The sequence below is a fragment of the Mastomys coucha genome, unplaced genomic scaffold, assembly GCF_008632895.1.
Source record: "Mastomys coucha isolate ucsf_1 unplaced genomic scaffold, UCSF_Mcou_1 pScaffold16, whole genome shotgun sequence".
NCBI classification, from domain to species: Eukaryota; Metazoa; Chordata; class Mammalia; order Rodentia; family Muridae; genus Mastomys; species Mastomys coucha.
The window spans coordinates 46,116,395-46,136,050 of NW_022196898.1; the positions used below are offsets into that span (position 1 = coordinate 46,116,395).

Genomic DNA, 19,656 nt, shown 5'->3' on the forward strand with positions numbered 1-19,656 from the left:
TCAGGATCATTGCCCATAAGATTCCTTTGGCCCAGAGTCACCTCACTGCAGCTGCCATTTGCTACTTTGTGGGTTCTTTTTTCTTCTTCTCTTCTCCACCTCTTCCACCCTTTCAACCCCCTAACACTAGATATGGAAGAAAAAAAAAGATAGAGGGAAGGGTGGTGGTGGTGATGTTATCGTTAGACTACTTCTGGTTAGGTGTGTCGAATTCCTTAGGAAAAGTTTGATCTTTGAAGTCAGGCTATCTAATTTCTTCTTCTCCCTTCTCTTTTCTTCTTTGTGCATGGTTACTTAACAAACAGCCACCAACGGAAACAAACAGCAACTAACCATCAACCCAAACCTGTTGGGGCCCTAGCATTTATATGCTCTCTGAAAAGTCCCCAGAATTTCAAACATCACACAATCGTAGAAACTATCTGCAGCCTGCAAATCACACGTCTGCTAGAGCATGAGACAAATCACAGTCACCCGCTGTGAAGCAGGCCCTCGTCCCCACACCTGGGATTAAAACAAAAAACATATTCTTACAATATTCTATGTTTTTCAAAGAAACCAAAATGCCAATGTTGTCAGTACATCTCATTCCCTTCCTCTGTACCTAGCTAGCTAACAGCCTTCTAGGCTTAGTTTAGAACTTTTTCAGAATGTACTTCCTGCCCCCTACACCTCAGGTACCACAGCACCTTGGACATTGCTCTGTGGAAAATGTCTATGCTAGGTCATTCATCACAGTGGACTGCTGTTAGGGGGAAGGGCTCACCATATAGTACTGTGTTCAAGCCATCTGCAAAGTGACCCAGGGAAGGAAGATAACAATAGGAACTACTACATAGGGTGGCTGGGGACAATAAATAACTGAAGGGTTCATATGGCCTGGCACACAGTACACAGCACCATCAAACATATTTGACTTCTGCTATGTTAAACACCGTGGTCAGCCTGAGCCCACAAGCTCTTTGAGAATAAGATCTGTGTTTTGTTCACTGGCATATTTATAGAACTACAAATGCTTGCAAACATTTAGTGTATGAATGGATTTATCTTTTCACCTTTGCAAAAGTCATAGCTAGCAATAAAATAAGGTTAAAAAATGTTTACTCAAAAGAGATGAGTGGCAGAGGGCAGGGATGAGGTGTAGCCAAGGCAACTAGATATTAATGCGACTTTATTTGGAATAGGATCAAATTTTAGTGACACCACTGAAAAAGCTGTGTCAGGTAGGTGTAAACTGGGCTGGTGAGATAGTTCAGTGGGTAAGAGCACTGACTGCTCTTCCAGAAGTCCTGAGTTCAATTCCCAGCAACCACATGGTGGCTCCCAACCATCTGTAATGGGATCTGATGCCCTCTTCTGGTGTGTCTGAAGACAGCAACAGTGTACTCATATACATTAAATAAAATAAATCTTAAAAAAAAAAAATCACACAGAGAGATTAAAGAAACCACGGAAACCCTTGCCCAATTTTAAACTTGATGCATCTCAGTGAACTCCTGTATAGTTAGATTGGTTTTCTGAAACCATGGAACTTCACTTAGGGTTTAATATCCTTGTTATCATTTATATTATTATGAACTTAACCACCACAAAAAGAGGAAAAAAATAACAGAGTCTAAGCTACAAACAAAATGAAACAAAACAAATCAAAACAAAAAACCCCCAAACCAAAAAAAAAAAAAACCCCAAAAAACAAAAAAGCCCCAGGTGGACTACAGAAAACTGGCCTGTTGACAGAAGTGATCATTATTACCACTGAATATAGACACAAGGAAAGAAACTGAAAACAAAGTGGTCTAACTCCATGAACCCATTCAACCTACTTATTTGATTATTTGCCCTCCAGTCTGTCTGGTAGCATAGGTGTCCTCCCTTCCCCCTAGACAGGGCCTTATTTCCTCACTGCTGTGTCAATTATTCATATTTTTTCCTTAACATAAAACATCCTTCTGAGTCAACACTCATCTGCTCCCAAGCCAGTCTGTATGGACAACCATTTTGCCTCACCTCTGTCTTACAAATCTCAGGGTCTGGCCATTATTTGAAATGTCCAGAAAGCCTATTTTCACCGTGTAGCTCAATGTCAACACCAGAGCAAGCAACTCTGAAAACTCCTAATGTCTTCTCTGCCCAGCTGTCTGCTCAGCATGAGATTATTGTTCTTGCCTGGCTGTTCTCAGGTCCCTGCCTTTTATACTGAGGGACCCAGAATGAAGCACTGTAAAGAAAAGAGAGCAGACATACTCTAATACAGTGAGTGTCTGGTTGTTGGATGGATGGATGGATGACAGGATGGGTGGATGGGATTTCCTGGACCTCCCCTTTACACTCCCATTCTGAATGTTCCTAGACCGGTGGTTCTCAACCTCCCTAATGCTTCAACCTTTTAACATAGCTTCTCATGTTGTTGTGATCCCCACCATAAGATTATTTTTGTTGTTGCTTCATAACTCTAATTCTGCTGTTGTCAAAAATTGTATGGTGAATATCTGATTCGCAGGATTTCTGATACATGATCCCTGTGAAAGGGTTGTTTGACCTTCAAAGGGACTGTGACCCACAGGTTGGGAACTGCTGTTCTCAACAGTGGAAATTCTTGCCTTGTTCAGTCTCCAGTGCCTACTGGTGAGCCACAGTAGGCACTGGAGACTGAACAAGGCAAGAATTTCCACTGTTGGGTAAACACAACTTCTCAAAGCCCATCTCTCCTTACTTAAAAAAAAAATTGTTTGAACATATTAAATAAGAGGAGAGGGCATTTAGCTTACAGTGAATTCCATGCAGATGATTATGGCTTCTGCAAACAACAGCTGGGGCTCTTCACTTCTATTCTTACTATCTCGACAGTCTTGTCTTGCTGTGATGTCATCGATTTCCCACACCACGCTGGAAAGCAATGACATGGGACATTCTTACCCTGAGTCACTTCTTTGTGGCCGAGTACTTCATGTTCTTTCATTAAATCAGATACAAGTTTGTTTTTTAAGACTCAGAAATCGAAATGCACTTAGTGTTGAGGTGAGTGGAATCTCTGAGTCTGGGTTTCCCTCTAACTCACAGCTTCCTCCTCTTCCTGGCCCTGAGGATCAGAGATCCCAGCCTAGATGAAACCCCCCCAGTGTTGGGCATTTGCTATGGGAAACAATGTAGGCAGGATGCTATTTTAGGGCTAGCCGTCAGTCAGCCAGGCACATCCCAGTGATAACATTCCTCATGGCCACCCCCACCCAATTCCTTTGACCACATGGGAAATACTTTCACTTCCATTTCCCCAAAGTCTCCTCTGGGGAACAAGACATACTTCAAAATACAAACTTATTAATGAACTATCCACCTTTATACCATACACTTCCATAATAAGCTTACCTTGGAAAAGCATATGCAAAACAAGTTGCCCACAGAGGAACATCCATGATCCTCGTAACTGCTTATGAAATGAAATAGTTGTTAGGAGTCAACCAGTGTTCTAGGGAGTTTATATTGCAAAAGCTGACTACTATATTAAACTCTTGGAAAGAACTATGTGTAAGATGTTGTCACTAATTTCATTGCGTCAGAATAGCTGGTAGGTAAAGTTTAAGTCATTTCAAATATGAAGAAAACAAAGAGCTTTCAGAGTGAGGGCAGCTGCCTTAAAGTTTTGAAAGATCTCAGAGGTGATGCTGAGCTTAGTCACTCCGTCCCCTACCACTGAGGCACATTCTCTAGACAGACAGGCTAGGATGAGAAGGAGCTGCCCACAGAAAGGCTAGCCTGCAGTTGGGATGCTGACTCCAGGCAGAAGAGGGAGAAAGGTCCCAGTGTGTTAAGGAATGCTTGCAACTCTCAGGACTTAAGGGAGAAATGCCTGGAGGAAAAAAAAAAAAACAAAGCCTGAGTTACAATGTTACCTAAGAACAAATCAGTCAAGCTAACAGGAACTTTAAGGTTTAAAGATCATTTTTTCAGGGAATGGGGATTGTAGCTCAGTTGTTGGAATGCTTAATTAACCTGGAGGGCCTATGTTAAAAAAAAGAAAAAAAGAAAAAAAAAAGACCATTCTTTCTTCAAGCAAATGAACCAATAGAATATTGGAAATACATCTGTGCTCACCCCACAGCAAGACACTGACTGACTTCATCCCACACCATTTCAGTCCCGTATGGTGGTCAGCTTGAACCCTTTGATGGTAACTATGGAAGAGTTGTGTGTCTTCCAAGGAAAAATTCCTGGTTGACGGTTGTTGTTCCTGTAAACCCACTTTTCTGTACTGTCTATTCTTTCCTTCCTCTTTTTCTGAGGAATATTGTCAGATGCACACACAAACAAAATTCAAACTCTCTGAGGTCACTTGGAACAGTTTCTGTTGATAATAGATAAAAACAAAATGGCAGAGGAGGGACATTGATTTAACACATGACTAAAAGGGGGGGCAGACTGGAATAGATGTGTTGAACTAAAGAAATTTCCATCTTGTCTCCTCTTTTCCTTTCTTGTCTTGAGTCTGCACACAGGCTAGAACTTCACATTCAGATATGTGTTACCTTCTTTTTTTTTTTTTAATAAGAGTACAAGTAGTCTTTTTTTTTGAAAAAGTGATTTATTAATTTTGTGTGTATGAATGTTTTGCTTCTATTTATGCATGTGTATCATGTGTGTGCCTAGGTGCCTGCAGGCCAGGAGAAGTTGTCAGATTCCTTGGAACTGGAGTTACAGGCAGGGTGTGGCTGCTGCGGACTGAACTCAAGTCCTCTGCCAGAGCAGCCAGTGCTCTTAACCACTTATTCATCTTTCTACCCCTTGTGTTATATTTTTGATTAGCATTTCCAACATACACCACACACACACACACACACACACACACACACACACACACACACACACAGCTGGAGAGAAGGCTCTGTGGTGAGAAACACTTCTTGCTCTTGCAGAGGGCCAGGGTTCAGTTCCTAGCACACACGCAGAGGCTCACAAACATCTGTAACTGCAGTTTTAGGTCTAACACCCTCTTCAATCAGTCACAGGCTCCTGCATACATGTGGGGCAAGTGCACACTTAGATACACACACACACACACACACACACACACAGAGAGAGAGAGAGAGAGAGAGAGAGAGAGAGAGAGAGAGAGAGAGAGAGAGAGAGAGAGAGAGAGAGAGAGAGAGAACAAATTAACAGTAAAAAAAAAACCCTTACAAAACAAAATGCTACACAACAAGAAAACTAACAGGGAGTCTGGTGACTCCCACCTATAACTCTATCTGCTAGGGAGGATGGGAAGGAGGGGTGACTACAAGTTCAGATGCGGGATATACAATGAGATCCTGTTTCAAAATAAAACCTACCAGAAAAGGGTAGCTTGGTAGAGTACTTGCCTATCATGTGTAAGACCCTGGCTCAATCCTCCACACCACCCCCTCTACATACAAGCAAAACTTCTCTACCTCAAAGAGAGAGGTTTCGTGCTAATTTCTAGTTTACCCAGTCATCCTTTTTAAGGCAAGACAAAGCAAGGCAAGGCTTCTTAGCACATTCCTTGACTGAACTGTGATGGGAACTTCGGACAGCCCCCTTCTTGAGGCACATGGCTTACCCCTTGCATTTCAGAGTACAGAACTCCTCTACACCCTAACCCTTAGTCTTGACTGTCTCCTAAGGAAAGGCTCAGGGCTGGGCCACTTTCCAGTCCTCAGCTGACTAGCTGCCATTTTGGCCTCCGAGAGGGGCAAGCAGACATAATTGTCTGGTGGTGAGGAGGACTAAGGGTTGGCTTTTTGACGTAGGACCGTGTCCTAGTGATAGCTCTTTTAATTAGAGTAACCTCCTTTAGTGACATCAACTAGGTCTAATTATTAATAGCACTCCCCCCCTTCACACTCAGAATTGCCCTATTTACATGACAAATTGTGGTCATCCTACTTAAAAGGGGCTTACCTCCTCCTTTCCTTAAACATGGATGGCACACAGGAGGAAGCTGATCTAGACCCAGGCATCAGTCTTTCCAGGATCTCTTTCCTATCTTGCCTGTCACCTTGCCGGGGACAGGGAATGTCTGCTTTTCAGCCTGGCTTGGATTGATGTGTTTGGCAGTCCCTCCTAGGTGTTCTGGGGACAGGTAGGAAGAACACCTTGGAGCCTGTCTGTCATACCTTCCTCTCTGTTAATACTGCAGCCTGCCTCACATGCCCCTCTCTTTAGATTCTCTGAAAAACAGTGAACAACTCCTCTAAAATTCCAACATCAGTCTGTTAAGACCTCTTCCACTCACCCTTCACATGCTGACTTGACACTCCTAGCTCAGCCCCTCGGCCGTCATGATACAAGGAGTCCCAATTCCTGACAGTGGCACTGGCGGGTGGGGTCCTTCCTATTCGCAGCCATCCACACCCCAGCCAATTGCTTCGCTACAGCCTCTCACACCCAGCTCTATAGCACTCTGAGGCACAGAACTTCCCTTGAAAATAGCTCCAGCACCCCCCCCCCCCCAAGAATGTTTTGACTCAGGGAACCTAAACGCCTAGGGATATGTAAACTCCAGCCTCAATCCAACAATATCTTAAAGACTTTCTTGGGTTTTCCTCCCTTTGCTCAGCTTGGCTTCTTTTTTATCATTTTGTCCCTAGTATAGCATCACAATCGGTATGTCTTGATCACATCCTCCCATTGACATGGAAGCGGGGAAGTGGGTGGTGTCTGTCTCTTTCTAAACCGCAAGGACTTGGGGGTTCTTTCTCAAAGGTGCTGCTATCCAATTAATGGGTGTGTGTGTGTGATTGCTTACTAGATTAAGAAAAACAACATGTGTCTTCTTTATACTGAAAGCATCTAAAACTGGTCCCTGGCTTCTTTACTCCTGGTGTTCTCGGTGCAATGGCTACCCAAGCAGTCTCGTGATCATGTTTACAACCTGTTGCCGGAATATGGATGTCTGCCCTCAACAGTCCTGCAGACCACCCTTTAAAGGAGACGTATGAGTCTCTGATCTCAGGCTGGTCCCAGGCTGGATGTCAGACAAGTATGACAGGTGCCTTTGTGAAGCCCCAGGACAGTGGCCAAGGTTCATGACTGGCCATGTCATTATGACTGTCACCACCAGGCTGCAAAACAAAGAACACATAACAAAGCCCTGTGCACGAGCTGCATTCAGATTCTTTGGCCACCACCAGAAGATCCACATCTCAAAGAAACTGGACTTTACCAAGTTTAATAAAGATAGACTTGATAATATGGTGGTTGACAAGTAGCTTCTCCCCAGTGGCTACAGGATCAATTATACCCCCAGTTGTCATCCTCTGATCAAGTGTTAAACCCTGCATTTGAAAAGGCATCTATAGCAACCCTATCTGTAATAACCTTCCCCAGAAGTAAATCCTACTTCCCGTTCACCTAAAGTAACTATAACGAAAGTGAGATTAACACAAAACACAAGAGCTATTTGATCTAAAACTGTTGCTGGCCAATCTTTCAAAGCTCATCCCTCCTCTTCGGAAGGTGAGGATGAGAATAGCTATTTATTGTACTTCAGGGTAGAGAAGTAACAAAATCAGCAGGGCCCCGCTGCACAGGCTGATTATCCCAGCCTCTCTGGAGGCTGAGGCAGGAGGAGCGTAAACATTCAAGGCCATCCTGGGCAACTTATCGAGAGACACAGCCTTGAATTAAGAAAGAACAAGAGGGTGTTTGGATGTGACTCAGTTATCCTTGCCTAGTATTTAAGAGATCCACTCCCCCACCCCCTGCTTCAATGCCCAGAACTGGAAAGAATAATCCAAGGCAAAGGGAGGGTAAAATATTTATTTAAACATAAGTAAAATAAAAATCCTGGAAGATTCTGCTGCTCTAAAGTTGCTGTCTACTTTTAACATCTTTCCTTAAGTCAGAGAGAGCTTGCCCTCCAGTATCAGGGTGGCTTAAGTCCCTCCTTTCCCTCATTCATCATTGTCTTCCCCTGGGGATGTGAAAGGCAGGGGAGGGAGTGTGAGCGCGGAGAAAGGAATGCCGTTTCTGTCTGGTCTCAGACTGTGTGTCTCAGTGGGAATGTGCACTTTGATCATCTCACGGTCAACATCACCAGTCAGCCTACGTTTCAGGAATTTGTTAGTTCAACAAGTATTTGTTGGATGCTAATCCCTCATCCTTTCTCTCCCCCTCTGGCTTTATCATCTGCCTCTCTTTCCCAGCCAAAATCCCAATATCCCCAAAGCATCTCGAAAGTAAAAAAAAAAAAAAAAAAAAAAAAAAAAGAAAACTCCATGAACACCACCATTCTCAGTGAGGTCATCGTCCATCGGAGCCAAAGTTCACACCTTAACTGTGCCTCCCATTGCCTGTTTTCTTCTCATTCTTATTCCCACTCCTTAGAGCAGGGGTTCTCAACCTGTGGTTCAAATGACAAAAGGTTCAAAAGGTCAAAAGACCAAAACCTTGTGGATCAAATGATCCTTTCACAGGGGGTCACCTAAGACCATCGGAAAAGGCAGATATTTACATTACAATTCATAACAGTAGCAAAATTACAGTTATGAAGTAGCAATGAAAACAATTGTGGTTGGGGGGTGGTCACCACAGCATGAGAACTATATTGAAGGGTCTCAGCATTAGGAAGGTTGAGAACCACTGCCTTGGAGGTACAAAAGGGCTTTTGGGAAGACCAGAAACATCTGAGAACACAAATTCCTTTACAGTTTCTCACATCGATGGATGTGGCTTCTGTGTAGTGATTGTGTGAGCTATATCTTGTCAATGGGGATGCGGGTTCTCGAGGGTAACATACCTCTAATTACTCAATTTGTAACCTGTGGAAGGCCTCAGAGATGCTTGTTAGTCTGGAAGCCAAGCTCTACTCTTATGGCTAGTATCTTTCCCTAGGCCCTCAAACGCACTGACCACATACAGTGGCCATTACAGGTTTCATAGGACTTAGTGACAACAGTGAGGTCACTGTTGAAAGCTATAAAGGCAAGAATATGTTAAAGAAAATACCACCTTGCCAAAGTAATGAATTAACTACATTGGAAACAAACAAACAAGCAAACAAACGAAAACTAAAAGGGCAGGTTTGATACGGGGTGGTAGAGGTAACGTGATACATTTCCATACCATCAACAAAAATAATAAACATAGAAAAAAGTCACGTTAGAGGAAGAGGAGCAGATTGCTTCATTGGGGGGAGAGGAGACAATGTTCAGTGCCACAGGCAAGCCTAACACCTTCTCAAACTGAGCACTACGGGGCTACGTGATTCCACTAACACCCGTGAGTTCTATCTAGGGGAAGTGGGGAGCTATTTACCTGAGTGCTCTAAGGCTACAAATGTGAAGGGGAAGTACTTTGTGCAACTAATTCAGATGGACAGCCAAAAGATCAACAAGGACTTCTGGGAAATACACAATACTATCGACTTGCTCTTCATCAGTTCTGCAGCTTGAATTAAACCAGCCATTTATCCCGTGACGAAAGGTCTCGAGAAGAATGATGACATCATTCTTAGTTAATCTGTTCTTAAACACAGACTAAGGCCCTCTCTCAAAGGTCCCTACTTCTGCACACTGGAAATGTGAGTTGACAAATGGAAACTCACATTGTGACCTTCTGATTGTGTAGGTATGCACGTATTACCTACTGCCAGGGTCTTGCTAGGTAGCCCACATTAACTTTGAATTCCACACTCTCCTATCCCAGTCTTCTGGGTGGTGCCACTACACAGGGATCTTGTCATATTATTTTTCAAGTATTCTAGAGAATCTTAGGACTTGTTCTTTCCTTGATTGGCTCATCATACCCTTCCCGCTATGCTTTGGGAAACTCAGATTTTAGTCATTTAGTTTTTGTTTGCTTTTTGTTTTTGTTTTTGTTTTTTCAAGACAAAGGTTTTCTGTGTAGCCCTGGCTATCCTAGAACTTGCTGTGTAGGCCAGGTGGGCCTTAAACTCATAGAGATCCGCCTGCCTCTGCCTCCTGGGTGCTGGAATTAAAGGTGTGTGCCACCATCTGGCTTGTCATTTACTTTTTATGTTGCCCTGCCTTGACCTTTCCACAGGGGTCTTAGCCCCACAGACTGATGGGAACTTAGGGAAATCTCACAGACCTCACTGGACTGAAAGTGGAGTCTCTCTCTGGTAGCAGTGTCCTTCCTCACCCAACACACATTCCATCGAGTGCAACGTTGGGCCCAGGAAGCTGAATCCTAAAGGTGAATGAGGATATGGTAGACAGAAAGTCCAGAGCAGCCCTAATTCAAGGGTACACTGACTCTCATAGATCTAACTCATGACGTTTATTTTCTATCTCTCAATTATTTTTCTTGAAAAGAAGCCTGGGAATAGGCCAACTGTGGAGAAAAGGGATGTCGCCAGGCCAGGATCTAGGAATGATCAGCTCCTTATGGCTTTTAGGGACAAAGTGCCAAGATCCTTAAGGAGCCTGGGTACCAGAAGCGCAGTCAAGTGTTTTTCTTAAACAGGCCACAGTTAGAGTCCTGACTGCGTAGAGTGGTGGTTCTCAATGCTACAACTCTTTAATATAGTTCTTCATGTTGTGGTGATTCCCAACCATTATTTTCATTGCTACTTTATAACTATAATTTTGTTGTTACCGTTTATGAACTGTAATGTAAATATCTGTGTTTTCTGATGGTCTTAGGCCACCTCTATGAGAATACCATTTGATCCCCAGGGGTCGCGACCCACAGATTGAGAAACACTGGGTTAGAGACATTGGGAGGTGAAAAGGTTGGTAGAGGGACAGAGCACTGGCCACGCACGCAGGGGGCTTTAGGGTAGATTAGCACACAACAGAAACAAGCAAAAAAAAAAAAACAAAAAAAAAACCAAACTCGGTTTGGCATACACCTGAAGCATACATAGGAGGAAGAATCGCGGTGAGTTGTCTAGGTGCATTCCAGGCTAGGCTGAGTATTAGAGTGTGTGCCCCCTCCCCAACCTCACCTTATGGAAGACCACCTATTAGAAGAAGAAGAGGGAAAAAAGCCAACTTAAACAGAACATATCACAAACTTCACTTCTAAAGAAAAGGCCGCTCGTACTGAGCGCACAGGGCAGCAAGCGTGTGCGGGCAGCACGCGTCTGCAGGACCGCGACTCTACCAAGCGGCGGCGGGTCGGCCATGGACCCCGAGCTACTGCAGCCAGACAGTGTCCTCTCCTCTAGTCCTGGGGTCCGAGTCGGAGCCCCCCGTTGTTGCTGCGGTGGCAGGAAGTCTCGGTGAACTACAAATCGAGGCATGCTGGGAACATTCCCTGCTCCTCCCAGGAAATGTCCTTTGTCCAGCCCCACAGGAAGCCCCAGCGAGGAGGCAGTGGGCAGCCAGCCCGAGTGCCAGCCCGCGGCCCCATCGCCGCCGCACCGGGCGCCAGGCTTGGGCAGTGCGCTCAGAGCTGCCCGGCGCATCACAGGTAGGAGCGCCGCTGCGGCTGGGCGCGCCGGCTTCGCGGCTGGGGAGCTGGGGACCTGAGCTGATCATCTAGGGGCTGGGATGTGTGCTGTGGCTGAGCTGCCGCGCAAAGCTGTCCTTCGCACACTGGACCGTGGTCCGCCACCCAGTGGGCTCAGAAACCAAGGACGCATGGGGAGCCCTCGTGTCCTATAGCCATGTTGAACTCCCTATGGTCTCTGTGGCGAGGGGCGGGGAGGAGCAGGCTAAGACTGCGCTGCCAGAACAAGTCGGACCGTCCCACAGACCACCGAAGGGGGCATCAGAGACCCTGGGAGACCAAGCCCAGGGAGGAGCTTGCAAGACAAGCAGAAGGTGATGATGGGCTTTGTGTGCAGCGGTGCACCGGCTTAGATCATGCTCTCTTTGCCTGCTAAGTCAGTGCCCCCAACCCCACTGTGACGAAGGGAATGAAGGCGAGGACTTTGCGAAGGGCAGCAGGTTCATTTTGGCCCCTTGTGAAATGTGTATCTGTTCCCTGCTCCTCCCATCTTGTCTGCCTGACTCGGATTACAGCTTGGAGGCTGCTATCGGACTGGGCGAAAGGTACAATGAGGACTTGCGAATGGAAGGCTGAGCTGGCCCAGGAGGGGTCGTGGTCTGGTTTTGCTAGAATCCCCAGCCACAAATATCCACGTCGGCTGGTCATGGGCAGGAGGTGGACAGAGCTGGAACCTGCAGCCAGAGGGTTTACTGAGGCTCAAGTAGCCTGGGGTGAGGCATATGTTGGCATGAGGGATGGTGAAGAGGAAGAAGGAGACAGGGCCCTGGGTGTACCTTACAGCCAGAGCACACAATAGCAGGCCTCTAGAATGGGACTTGAAGACTTCCTTTGGGACTTCCCATGATTTAACCGTTTCTTTTTTCTCTTAACAACACCCTCCTCCCATCCCCCCGACAGTGAATCAGCTACCCCTCCATATGAGTATGAGGCATAATTTAATTTAGTGCTGTAATCCTGCATGTTGAGTCAGGCTCTGTTGGCTGTCAGCATTCCCATACAGTGGGTCTCTTCCCAAGAGACCGTTGTGGTAAATGCGGCAACAGCTAGCGAGTTTGGGGTCTTTGTGAGCTGTTGTGGACAAGTGGACAAGTTTGAACACAGCCAGAGTGTGACTCCTGTAAGGGAATTCACCTGCCTCTGAGTCCTTTCTGCGCTTCCGTGTGTATACCAAGTGGGTATCCCTTCTCTTAAGGAAACATGGTGATTACTTAATGTTTAATACACTTTAAAACCAAAGGAAGGCTTCTGGAGTAGGAAGGGGGGTTCATGGGGGGAAAAGGATGTGCTGGTCCCTGGATAAATGGCTCTCGGGTGGGGGGAGGAGGAATAGTTTTCACTAGCATTGATAGATAAGACATGTGAGTTAAGTTAGAATGAACTAACTGGAATTGTCAAGGCAGCAAGTGTTAGGATGAAATGAAGAAAGGGTGTCTGCACTGGAAAAAGTCCCCAGTTGCACACACTGGCAGTGCTTGTAAGAGGTAGGATCTTTAGGGGAGAAATTTGACAGCCCAAGAGACAATGACATGAGCTGAGATTGAACCAAGACCATACAGTGAAAGTCAGGCTGCCTTCCAGGTCACTCAAGAGAAGAACCATGATGGCATTCAAAACCTACTGGAATTAAGGAGTGAGTGACAAGAAGTCAGAAAACTCAAAGGGCACAGCTAAATTGAAGGGACCCGGTGACCTCACTGGAGGCTGTGTGTCTGAGGCTGATGGATTTGCATAACATTTCCATTTCCTCCTGCCAAGAGCCCTTTGGATTTCTCCAGAATCTACTTATTACTTGTCTGCCTCATTTTTTTGGTGTCCTGGGCAAGGAAGGAGAAATTGTAGAAGTTGGTTTCAAGGAGGACACAGTAAGACAAGCAGAGGGCTTGTCGGCTTCCCAAGGGACAACACAGAAAGCCACAGCAGCATGAAGGAGTCCAGGTCGCAGCCCTGTGTAGGTGCCCTGAGTGCCATTTCAGACATTCTCTCTAAGTCATTGCTTTTCCTTTCTTCTCTGTGCCTTGGTGGGTTTCTGAGTATGCCATATGCTATTTGGGGTTAATGTAATTGGCAAAAGTTAATAACTTAATTTGACATTTAGAGTTCTGCACATAGCTGGTGCCTGCCCACTTCTCTGCTGTGTCTCTGTTCTTTACTGGTTCTTGCACCAAGCAACTTTTATCCCAAGATGCAACACGCATTCTTGAGTGCTGGCTACCCAGGTCAAACCACATGCCTGTAGTGCATTTCTGTGCTGCCTCTTATTGTTGTCCCTATCCCTAACTCCTTCATAGGAACCTTTCAAGAATTCCTAGTGGGACTGGGGAGATGACTCAATGGTTACGAGCACTGACTGCTCTTCCAGAGGTCCTGAGTTCAAATCCCAGCAACCACAAGGTGGCTCACAACCATCTGTAAGGGGATTCAGTGCCCTTTTCTGGTGTGTCTGAAGAGAGTGACAGTGTGCTCATATTTGTAAGATAAATAAAGAATTCTTAAAAAGAAAAAAAAAGAATTCCTAATTAGTATCAAGCTTTTCCTCATGGTATTTTGAATTTTGGTGACACCTATCCCTGTCCGTTATGAGAGCTAGTTCATCTTGTTCCCCTTAAAATTATAAACTCCTTGAGGACAGTGACTTTTTCTGCCTGATGCTTTATAACTAGCAGATGCACAAAGGATGTTTAATTTGAAGTTTGTAAATAAATGAAAGCAACAAAGTACCACGCACATCTTGATTTTACTTATAGATCAGGTTTCATGTAGCCCAGGCTAGCTTCCAACTCATTGTGTAGCCAAGGATTGCTGAATGGCTCTATGGCTCCCATCCTTCTTGCTTCTCTCTCTCTTAAATGCCGGGATTAAAGATGTGCTTCATGACACCTCATTTTAGGCCTTACTGGAGATCCAACCTTGGGTGTAGTGCCAGCTTAGCAAGCACTTCACCAACTGAGCTACATCCCTGGCCCACATACAGCTTATTTTATCTCTTGGTTTGTATTGTAAAGCTTCGGAGTCTTTTCCATAGGCTTGTGACAACTCATTGAGACAGGGAAAATAAAACCTGTTTCATGACATACCAAAACCTTTCCTTTCTCCTGGTTTAAGAAGGTCTAATAGTGTTTGTCACCAGTGTTTAGTAGAAGATATTCATGAGCACCATGTTATTGAGTTTCTTTGCCAACCCAAGTGTTTTTAAACTCTAGCAACATATAGAATAGACTAATGCAAGTACATAGGTGATTTTTATTCTCAGTTGTTAGAGTGTTTAAGTCCTGCTCTTTGCAACCAAGTCAGACACTGAACACGCCTGTTCCCTCTTACAGCTGAAGCTGTCTGTTAGGGTCAAAATATATCACAGAAAAGTGCTCAAACTTTATTTCTTTCCAATTTAGCATCTTTTTCATTGGCAAATAATTGAGTATTTTTCTTACATGCTTTTCATGTGATTTCTAGCAGTCACTGCTTACTGAATACACCATTGAATACATCAGTGATTACACTAGGAAATTTGGGCCTGGGGAAATGCATGCCTTAGTTTGTACAGTGCTTTGTTTGCAGGTACAAGGACATGAATTTGATCCCCAGAATGCATGTTAAAAAAAAGAAAACTGGGCTGGAGAGATGGTTCAGTGGTTAAGAGCACTGACTGCTCTTCCAGAGGTCCTGAGTTCAATTCCCAGCAACCACATGGTGGCTCACAACCATCTGTAATGGGTTCTGATGCCCTCTTCTGGTGTGTCTGAAGAGAGTGACAGTGTACTCATATACATAAATGAATCTTTAAAAACAAACAAACAAACAAACAAACAAACCAGGCATGGTGGCATGTGCATGTAATCCCAGCCTTGGGGAGATAGAGACAGAGAATCCGTGAAGCCAGCCAGACTAGTATACTTAATAAATTCCAGGTTACTGAGAGATCTGGATGATAAAAAGGTGTGCGGCACCTGAGTAATGACAACCAAGACTGTCCTATGGCCTCCATAGTCACGTGTAGCATATACACCTGTGTGCGCACCTGTATATGTGCACCTGTGTGTGTGCACCCGTGTATGTGCACCTGGGTGTGTGCACCCGTGTATGTGCACCCATGTGTGTGCACCCGGGTATGTGCACCCATGTGTGTGTACCCATGTATGTGCACCTGTATGTGTGCACCTGTGTATGTGCACCTGTGTATCTGCACTTGTGTGTGTGTGTACCCGTGCATGTACACAGAATGTAGACAGTTTACTTGTGTTGCCTTATTTCATCTGATAACATTATCTCCATTCTAAAAATGAGGAGGAAACCAGAGTTCATAGAGACGTCAAGAAACTTGCTGAGAGCCCCAGATTCTGAACTGGAGATGCACTGGAATGTAGCTCTGTTGACCACAGCTCTCAGAACTGCTTTCCATGGGAGGGAATTGCCAGGTGGCTGGCTGCCTTTTCTGCCTCCACAGTCCTCCACATTTGCAGGTTGTCTGCCAGGAATATTGATGGGTTTCTAAAATCATCCTACTGGTTCTCATTCCGAGAAGCACAGTTTTTTTTATTAAAAACAAAACAATAACAAGCCACTTTTTTTTTTCATGCTTTTAATTTCCTATGGCTATCAGTTGGAAAGATCAAATTTAGAATCCGTAGAGCCTTTTGGGCACAGAAGTGTGCTCAGAATTATTCCTCTTTGTTTTTATTTTCTTCCAGCCTGTCTGAATTTGTTTTCTGTCCGGGCCAGTCTAAGTCTCTTATATTCTGGGTAGGTTGGCTTGATTGTCCCAGGCCATCCTTAGCCTGTATGTCAGCTCTTGCACTGCCCGAGATGCCAGGGTTCTGTTGACTTCTTCATGAGAACTTAACTGAGCACACGACAGGGACTGTGTGTTCAGAACACAGCATGGCATGTTGTGGATTTTTAGAACTCTGGTCATCACGAATTATTAGGCATGGGTAAAATGCAAAAACGGAGGCATTAAGCATGTTCATGTCAACAGTTGGCCTCTGTTGTAGAAGGATAACCAGAAAGAAGTTGATTTTCTTGGTTATTGTTCAGGTTTCTTGCAATGGGCCTGACAGCTCTGGCTGTGAGGATTCAGAGCAGATTGTGGCATGCTGTTTTCTGTGTTTGTGTAACAACATGAATGATGTGGAAGTTAATGATTTCAGGTGGTGTGGGTGGGGCCCTGCTTCAGCTGGAATGCCCACCCTCACGAGATCTAGGAAAGGCCTTTTGACTGTACTGCTAAGAAAACCATAGGGATTCCCTGGGTGCCAGCAGGACGGGAAATAGAAAAGAGAAAGTCTGGGGCGAGGAAGCACCTCTGAGAATATTCATCCCTGTGAGAGTGGGAAGAGTGGCTTTGTGGATGTGTTTGAGCTTTACTTCAACAAGTAGGGACGGTGGAGCAGTATCTCCTCCTTGGGTGGACTTGGCTGTCAGCTGCTACGAGAAACTGCCTTCTGGCCGGCAGCTCATGGGGTACCTGTGCCTAGCTACACAGCAGGCCAGGTTCTGTGCATTCACAAGCGAGGGGTGTTTTCTCTTCAAGGAGGCCTTCTGATACCTTGGTTAGGATCCTACCATAGAGTACAAGGCAGCAACCATTCTTCCTGGGCTTATTTCTAAGAAATGTCCCACTTTGGATTCAGGGCCATGTGCTGTCATGTGGCTAGCACACTTTGCTTGATGCTTGGAGAGGGACAAACCTGAAAAGTGCCTCCTTTCCAACTATTGTTTTGTTTTCTATCATTCTTGGGAATCTTGGTAAAAAAAAAATCACATTTTCCTTCTGGGCCTTTTTGGTAATCCCTCAGCAGATATTCATTAAGATTTCTGACAATGAATGGTAGGTAGGTGCTTTTGAAAACTGAATAGAAACATAAATCCATTAGACATGATCTCTAGAAACCCAGAACCTAGAAAAATGGTAGCTTATGGCATGTCTAACACATAGTATCAATCAAATATTTATTAAACACATGTTTCAAATATTTGAAATATTTTTAAAAATCTACTAAAATGTTTTTAAATACTACATTTTGATTCTTTCCTTGTATGATGGTACTACCAACTTCTTACAAGGAAGTGTTGGAAAGAACAAATGCTTATACACTGTCAGAGCTAGGAAATAACCATATAGCAACCATACATAATTTTTTTAAAAAATAGACATTTTTAGAGTTTTTTTTTTTTTAGGTTTTTACCCTAAAAACCTAAGGATTTATCACTGCTGAGGGATTACCAAAAAGGCACAGGAGAAAAATGTGATTCTTTTATTTTTTAACCATGGTTCCCAGGTATCATGGAAAAACAAAATAGTCAGCAACTGGAAAGGAGAGAATTTCAGGTCTTAGGTTTACAGGAGAGTTGAGCAGACAGTACAGATTCTCCATGTGCCTCCTGCCCCCACTCTTTCACAGCCTCCCCCACTCTAAACATCCTATACCAGCATGATACATTTATTACACTTGAGAAGCCACAAGGGAAGCTGGGAAGTGTAGTCCTTTGTTGGAGCGGGTAGTTCTGGGTTCACTGAAGAAGGGGTCTGGTCACATAGCAACGTGTGTGAGGGCAGTCTTAATCAGCTGCAATGGATGGCGCTGTTGCCGACCTGCATTCCTGTAGAGACTTGGAAAATAATCAGAGAGTCATAAGCATTTGGTTTAGTTGCAGAGTTAAAACTGAGAGAATTTCTAGGACCGTTGAGTGATATGGAGGACTGGAGTGGAGAAGACCGAGTGGGCCAGTGAGAGAAAGTGGGCTTAGAGTTGATTCCGGGTGATTGTGCCTGGTCCCATTGTCAGGACTGTTGCACAGAAGTGAGGAGCTGAAGTAGCAGGGAGCGACAGAGCAGCCAAGGAAGGAACGGGAGCAAATCGAAGAGAAATATAAAGAATTTTATCTGGCATGGGGTGAAAGAGATGATAATCCTTCCTTTTCTCCTTATTCCTCTCCTCCTTCTCCTCCTCCTCCTCGTCCTCCTCCTCCTCCTCCTCCTCCTCCTCCTCTTCCTCCTCCTCCTCCTTCTTCGCCTTCTTCTTCTTCATCTTCTTCTTGTTTGGTTTTTCAAGACAGGGTTTCTCTGTGTATCCCTGGCTGTCACTCTGTAGACCAGGCTGGCCTTGAACTCAGAAATCCACCTGCCTCTGCCTCCCAAGTGCTGGCATTAAAGGCGTGTGCCACCACTGCTAGGCAATGATAGTCCTTCTTAGCCAAAGTTTCTCCATAATGTCTAAAAGATCTTTTTTTCCAGATGTTTCAGGGGCAAACGGAGCTGTTGTAAGGTGAGTTTTGGAAGAGCTCTCCTGGGACATTTTGTTTGGGTATAGGGTGAGTGAGGTTCCATAAGTAAACCATTTAAAAGACAGGGCAAAAACCCACGGGTGAGGGTAATAAGAGGAAAAGATGTGGCCCAGGGGAGGAGCTGGGGTAGTAGGGAACCAGGAACCCAAACCTAGGAGGAGGCTTCGGGTTGACTTTCTCATGGTCCCTATCTCTAGGCTTCATCTCAAAGCAGTTAGGATTTGTTGGTGTGGAAGCCGCATTGTTTGTGGAGAGGATGCACACCTCATCCCAGCAGTCAGGTCTAGTTCTTTTTCATCTTGGAGCACTGCAGCAGGCAAGCAGTCCAGCGGGTTCTCAAGGACGTTAAACTGGTCTGAGCTGGTGAGACCACGAGGTTAATGGATGGAAAGGAGGCTTCAGTTGTGAGTCCCCCAAACAAAGCACAGAGCGGTGGGGAAGAGGGATAACGTGCGTTGCCTGTAGTCCCCTTGTCGAGGTCACCACAACTGCTTTTTAGGGGTTTGGGAATGTCTGTATCTCTGTAACTGCTTGAAGGTTGACAGGGGTGAAGAGGAGCAACACTTAAGAGTTTCTCAGAAGAGGGTCCACCCAAGGGGCCATGGTCTTAATAGTCGGCGAAGATCAGAACATAAGTCAAGAAGGTAATAACTGTGCAACTTTGTGGGGGACATTAAGAAACAAGGTGACACGAGGAAAGCATTTACATCAAGATTAACAGGCGTTAAATGCAATTATACAGCTGGTTGGACTGTGTACCAGAGTTCTGCAGGAGGAAAAGGTCCCTGTAGTCAGCTGTTGTTACATCAGACTCCTGCATAGAGTGCACCTGGAAGCCCTGTAAAAGGAGTTAGTTAGAGTCAGCATCTAAGGAGTGGATCTGAACAGAATGTGTCTGAGAGATGCTCCTTGCTTTTTTTTTTTTTTTTTTTTTTTTTTTTT

At 44.9% G+C, this 19,656-nt stretch overlaps 1 protein-coding gene across 2 annotated transcripts in view; it reads left to right on the forward strand.

Moving 5' to 3' along the window:
• Positions 1-11,267: 11,267 nt before the first annotated feature.
• Znf697 (zinc finger protein 697) overlaps positions 11,268-19,656 on the forward strand; it is a 33,521-nt gene continuing 25,132 nt past the window's right edge. Inside the window, exon 1 of one of the 2 annotated variants that reach the window (XM_031374962.1) lies at positions 11,268-11,391. Coding sequence is in view for 1 of the 2 variants with exons in the window: in XM_031374961.1 (XP_031230821.1) it covers positions 11,840-11,975 (136 nt within the window). In the remaining variant the exon portion in view is untranslated. The other variant, XM_031374961.1, reaches the window with a different exon arrangement.